At 41.9% G+C, this 6616-nt stretch overlaps 1 protein-coding gene across 1 annotated transcript in view; it reads left to right on the top strand.

Annotated features, from left to right (window-relative positions):
• Nucleotides 1-3407: 3407 nt before the first annotated feature.
• Lipa (lipase A, lysosomal acid type) overlaps nt 3408-6616 on the top strand; it is a 34489-nt gene continuing 31280 nt past the window's right edge. The window contains exons 1-2 of the mRNA XM_021205297.2: nt 3408-3497; nt 6035-6143. Of these exons, the coding sequence (XP_021060956.1) occupies nt 6039-6143 (105 nt within the window). The 5' untranslated portion in view covers nt 3408-3497; nt 6035-6038. The remainder of the gene's footprint in view (nt 3498-6034; nt 6144-6616) is intronic.

The raw sequence follows: 6616 nt of genomic DNA, 5'->3' as shown, positions 1-6616 counted from the left end.
TATTTTCAACAATCTTAACCTAAAACTAACTTTTCTCCAGCCCGGCGTCGTGTTATTTCTTCACTTGCAAGTTGTGGTTAATGTTGAATCAAATACTTTAGAGGAAGCTCTTTCTATTCAGCCCCTCCACACCAGTCTACTGACTCAGGTCTCCCTGAAGTCTCCTGTCTCCAGAACTAAGAGAAACTGCTGGATTATATCTGAATTTCCACTCTGGTCTGTAACCTGGAAGTTCTTAACAGGCAATCTTTTGTGCAGAGCAGGGTTCATTTTCCTTGTTTTCTTTATATTAGAACTTGCTTTTGTTTTTATTGGAGCTTGCTTTCCAACCCTGTATGTTGTCTAATAGGAAACTACTGTTTTCTAAGTTGCTGTTTTACCCTGGTTGTGTAAGATGGGGGAGCACGCCTAGTCATTGTTACTCCATCATGGCTGGAAGCAGAATTTCTAAAAGTATTATTGTTTCAGTATTTGCCAATATGTTTATAATGTGAAGGGCCTATCCTGAGGCTGGGGTTATAGCCCTATTGCTTGGTTCACATGTTACAGAAGGACACAAGAAGGTTCCCCTTGAAGCAGTTTAGACGAAGAGTGAGCCTGTGCTTGCATTCTCTCCTCTTCCTATGTCACCTATCTGTAGACTGTGGCCTATGACCTGTCTGTTGCTTCTGTAGTGTATGTTTGATCTGACTATGCTGCCTCTCTGACTTACCTATTCCTAACAAAGAACTTTGCTCTGTACTTATTGGACAGCACAAAAAAAAAAAAAAAAAAAAAAAAAAAAAAAAAAAAAAAAAAAAAAGGGTGGGGAAGGAAAAGTTTAAGGTTAAAAAAAAAAAAAAAAAAAAAAAAAAAAAAAAAAAAAAAAAAAAAAAAAACATGGTAAGGAAAGGGTATGAGGATATATATATATTTAAACAGAACTTTTCAACAGAGTTTTACCAAGGAAACTAACGTGGAAGAGCACGTACCTGCATGAGGGTCTTATCAACCATATCCACATGTTGCTTCCAACACTTATGGTGAATACTTGTTTGATATTGCTATCAGACCCTTGACAGCAATCACTACCATACCCCCCCCCCCACCACCACACCACACCACATTACTCTAGGGGCATGGAAGAATACATAGTTTAAAATTAAAGTTGGACATTTAGCTTAGGTTGTAAGAGCTGATTATATGGAAAGTTCAAGGTATAGCTAGGTTAGTTGCATTGTCGGTTTTAAGGCAGGTTAGATCCAAGCAGGTAGAATGCTCTCAAGACAGATTGCCAACTTGGTTTCAAGGTCTGACAAAAGTTCAGACTCTCTGAAGGCAAGACTCTTTTCAGTAAAGGGCATCACCACTTTTTGGTCTAATACTTGCTTTGTTTTCTTTTCTGTTGTTATTATAAAATACTGAAAAAAACAAATTGGGAATGAAAAGATTTATTTCAATTTAGAGATTCCAGTTTGTCATCAAAGAAATTCAGGACAGAACATAAGGAAGGAACCCAGGGGCAGGAATGGAACCTACTGACTTGCTTCCTCTGACTTGTTCAGTTAATATTTTTATATATGCCAGGTCCACCTGCCTAGGGAATGGTGCTGCTCACAGTGGGCTAGTCTCTCCTACATCAATTTGGAATTAAAACTTTTTTCCTCAGGCCAAAAAATGGTTGCGTTTTCTCAGTTGAGGTTTCATTTTCAGAGATATGCCAAATTTACAACTGAAGCTAATTATGACACCTAGCATATGTGAAGCCTTGATGTCTGTCCCCAGGAAAAAAAAAAAAAGAAAAAAGAAAAAAGAAAAAAAAAGTGTAACTTAAGTATATTCGCCATTATCGCACCACCAGCCAGCAGCTTTCTCTTATAGCATCTGAGTTATTCACATGACATTATATATTACAATGATCTAAAGCCAGTACTGGCTGGGTATGTTTTTCCTCATCTGGGTGGAGGAATTTCTTGGCAACATGGTCTGTTTGCTCATTCATTTACAGACTACGATGTGAATGTAGTTTACCTGGATTGCATTTTTGGGTGAGTTCTACCTCAGTGACTTAAGGCAAAACAACCTTTCTAAACTCAGTTTCTACCTGTGTGAAATGGAGATGCAGAGAGAGGTCTTGGATTGAGAGCCCATGGAGAGGACTTAGCATCACAATGTGGAGGATGCTCAAACTGTGGCTGGGCTTTGCTAGCCACAGTCATCCCTGGCACTTCAGGGGTACTCATCTGTTTTTATTTATAAAGTTCATGTGTTCTACAGCCTAGCCTTCTAAACTATAGGTTACAACCCCACATGGGGGTGTCACAAAAAATATTGATAGCCCTAAAAGGCTCCTGGATGTGTAATTACCAAAAGTGGATTCAAAATCAAACATGTCAGACTGTGATGTGTTTCAAGTCATATTTGCCTATGTGATGCACATAACTGCTGTCTAAGTTCTGTACATACAATGTGTACACTTGTTCCCTGTCTGAGATATCCTTGTTCACATTAATGACGGTTACGAGGTGCAGTGTTTGTACTGCATATAAAAAGTTTTCTGCTGTTATGGAAAGATGACAGTTAAGTTATAGAAAGCCAAGGCTTTAATATTTTTCCACCGTTGTTCCTCAACATATAAGTATAAAAGCAGCATTCCTTTGGATTCCATTGTGTTACAATGCTTGATTTTAAAAGTTATTGTTTGGTTTCCTGACCGAGTTTCATAAAAAGTCATAAACTGAAGTTTGGCTTGAGATAGGACAAAACTTGCGCAATTTTTGAAATGTCTCTAAAAGCACTTCTGCCATTCTGTGCTATGTATTTATGGGCCCCAGTGGCCTCATCGTCTACACCTATAATAACAAAGTAGCAACCAATTCTGAGAACCGATTTATGTTGCTGAATGGGTCCAGCAGTATCAAGTATTCAGTCAAGATATCTTTCTGTAAAAGGAAGCACATCTGTCTCACTATTGCACCAATTTGCTTTTGTTTGCAGAAAATGGTAAATATACATAATATATACTTAAAATACCAAAAGAATTGTTTTAAAATGAATTTCTTTATAATTTATTATTAAAAATTGCTTGATTTATATACCTATTTTGCATACTTAGCTAGTGGAGTTTGAATGACAATTTCTGAAATAAAAGGAGGTCATGAGAGGAAAAAGTTTAGGATGCCCTGCTAAGTTTTAGGTATACAGGTTGCCCACCAGCTTTGGAGCAGGAGGAAGCTCTGGCTGGGCTTAGAGCAGGGCCAGGCTGGGCTGAGTCTCTTGGGCTAACAGAAGGCGCATGCTCCTCTGAGTCCGCTTCCCCAGGGCTAGGCCGATGGCCAGGAGGGGTGGAGTCACCAGGCACTTCCCGGTGGTGGACTGCTCTGATTGGCTGTGCGAAAGTCCTGGGCAGGGTGGCGGCTCGGTCCTCCCTTCAGGTCGGCGTAGCCTCCAGGTTGGCCACGCTCGCCTGCTTGTAGTGGACACTGCTTCTGGAGGCTGAGGTTGGAGGACCACTCCGGGTGAGTGACTGCCTTGGGCCTGGCTCCGTGCAGCGGGCTCGGGAGCTGGTGTCCTGTGGATCGCCAGGGCTGGGAGAGGAGGCCCCACCACGGTCTCTGGCCTCCAATTGCTCTCTGCTCCCGGGGCACGTTCTTTGTCGGGTACCTGAAGGTGCTTTGGGGGCGGCGATTCTGTGGGTATCAACAAGAAGTGGACTGTCCTTCTCTGGGCGCCCTCCCGCTTCCTGGACAGGCGCGATCGACGATTAGGAACCCTGCCCAGAGTTCTTGGACTGCTGGACAGGCAGAATGCCTGATTCTCAGTCCTCTTCATCCTTTCTTTCCGTTAGCTCTCCCAGGTACTGTTACAGGACTGCATGGTCAACAGCAAACTTGGGAGTGGGTCCTGGTTAAAACCCCCGGCGATTCTGCTGTGTAATCAGCTAATCTTTTGCTTCCAGTATTTGACTGGTGTGTTTACATTATCTTGGAAAATGAGCTTAGTAGTACTGTTGAGTTGGTAGAGAAGCGGCAGTCTGTAGGAGGCACTGCAATATATGGGCATTGCCAATAGCTTAGTAATCATTGAAAAACTACCCCAGATCTTTATTTTCGTCTGTCTCTGAACTGCTGAGCTGTTCCAAGCTCATTTTTCAAAAGCAACGTTTGTACTTTGTGCAGGACTTGTCAGTTTTGGAGGTTCAAAGTTAAATCAGACTTCAGCTCTGTCCCACCCCCACTTCCTTTCTCTAGTGAAAGGAAGGCTGATTGGATTGTTGCAAAGCCATAAGTACTGTGGTAAAGGTGTTCTAAACACCTAGACTAGCGCGCTAAACCCAGCTCAGAGCCTTATCAGGCAACCCCTCCTGTAAGAATTACTTGTCAAGTTCGTTGAGTAACAGTCCTATGTTGGAAGGAAGTCTAATGGATGACCTTCCATGTGAGTCGAGTAGCTTCCCCAGTCACCTCTCGTGGGTGTGAATGCCTGCCCTTCTCAGACTGTAGCAGGTTCTGTAAAAAACGGCTTCCACCAAAAAGAAATGTGCTTCTTTTAAGTTGCGTTGAGAACCTTTATTTATCGATCGAATTTTTTCAACCCCCCACTCTCTCGTTTTTCAGTCTGCCTTTTTTTTTGTTCTCTAGTATTGAAGGACCTCTGGGACAGTGACCTGAAGTTAAAAAGGTAGCCTTAGACTGTGCTACATAAAACTGTGCTGGCAACTGAAAGCATGCGTGGCCAGGACAAACTCCAGAGATTATCCTTTCTTGTTTGGAATGCTGGCAACAAATAACTTCAGGAGAAACTGCAGTTTTCTGAGAGCCAATTTCCTATGAAATGTGGAATGCTTGGTTGAAGAGAGTCAGTCTTTCTTTCTTTCTTTCTTTCTTTCTTTCTTTCTTTCTTTCTTTCTTTGTTTCTTTCTTTGTTATTTTCAAACAACAGTATTGAGAAATCATCACTGGCTAGCAGGACACATTGTAGGAATTTCTAAATTTTGACATGTGCAAATACCAGGGAAAGAGTCTATTCAGAAGTAGGAGCATACCCATCACCCTGAAGAGTCCTTGTGCATGCTTCTTCGGGGTTTTCCCCTCTTGCCCTTTCTTCTCAGACATCAGTCTGTTTTCTGCCAGTATAAACTAGGTTACATTTTCTCCAAGTTTTGTATACATTGTGACAACTCCTTCTCCTCTCTTTAACACTCCCCCTACCCCCTTCTTCTTTGATATACAGAATTATTCTGAGATTTGTCCATATTGGGTGTTCATTGGTGAAGTATGCATACATACAATTTGTCTAACTAGTCACTTATTTGGTTGGCTTTCCCCCTAGCTTTTGGTCGTTCTATACAAAGCTGCTATAATTTAAGTACAAGTCTTTAGGAATATGTGCGCCTGTCTTTTAAAGTGAGCATATCCATTTCTTAAAGGCCTGGATTACAGCCCCAACATTCATTCTGACCTTAGTCTGAGTGCTGTTAGAGCCTTGTAGCACCTCACTCTTAGTATCCAAAGTATTTTGCCACACTGTAGTTTTAAGCCTCTTTGTTGACAGTTGGAGAGTTTCTCTTTCTTTCCCTTTATGTTCACTAACTTGAGGGACAGTTTTGAATGCTGACATATAATTTTGGGAAAGAACAAATTTTGGGTCTAGTGGCAGGTAAGAGCTAACGTAGGCTGAACTTGAAAATACATCTAAATCTGATGCAGAGCAGGAGAGGTGGGGGAATTCTAGGACTTTTCTGTTTTGTTCTCCTAAGTTCGTCCACATGCTGCTTGTGTAGAAATAGTTTGTTCCACTTTGTGAGGAGGTAGCACCTGGCACCTGAGTGTACAGGGCTGAGGATGTTAGCTGGGGGTGGTGGTTCTAGAGGCCTATTAGTGAAAAGAAATGGATGCTTTCCCCTGCTAGAGGCCGGTGGAGTCATTTGATTCATATCTGTCTTCGCTCTGGGATTTTTATTTATCCTAAACTTGGTTCAAGACTTTTAAAGAAGGCTCTGATCTGTCAAGGCATGTTTGTGTGATAAAATTCAACTGGTTACTTTAAATGGCAGGAAGATGCAACTCCAGGGCCTGGTGCTCCTTTTCTCCATCGGGATCCTGCTTTCTCGGGTGCCCACGGGGAATGTATCAGCTGTGGATCCCGAAGTCAACATGAATGTGGTGAGTTTCTAAAGATCACATGCTTTTGAAATGCAGTGATGACAAGTGCCTTTTCTTAAACAGAGTTATGACGTCATAACCCTAAGCTCTTTACGGTTCGTTATGATTTTCACTTTTTGTGAATGGCAGGTGCCATGTTACAGTTTCCTCACTAGATACTGCTTACATAACCGGATTTATCAGGCTGCTGAGCAAGATACACAGCCTATGCTAAGTAATGTTTTCTTTTTAGTAATTTCATTTTTAAATCATTTAAAACACACTTTAAAACTGATCAAACTGTGTAAGCTGTTTATGAGAATGCCTTTGTGAGTGCTGAACCTGAGATGTGATTAAGAATGTCCAGGGATGAGCGGTGGTGGCACATGCCTTTGATCCCAGCACTTGGGAGGCAGAGGCAGGTGGATTTCTGAGTTCGAGGCCAGCCTGGTCTACAAAGTGAGTTCCAGGACAGCCAGGGCTACACAGAGAAA

The sequence above is a fragment of the Mus pahari genome, chromosome 1 (assembly GCF_900095145.1).
Source record: "Mus pahari chromosome 1, PAHARI_EIJ_v1.1, whole genome shotgun sequence".
NCBI classification, from domain to species: Eukaryota; Metazoa; Chordata; class Mammalia; order Rodentia; family Muridae; genus Mus; species Mus pahari.
The sequence above is the reverse complement of the archived record's forward strand: the minus strand, read 5'-3'. Positions and strand labels throughout refer to the sequence as shown.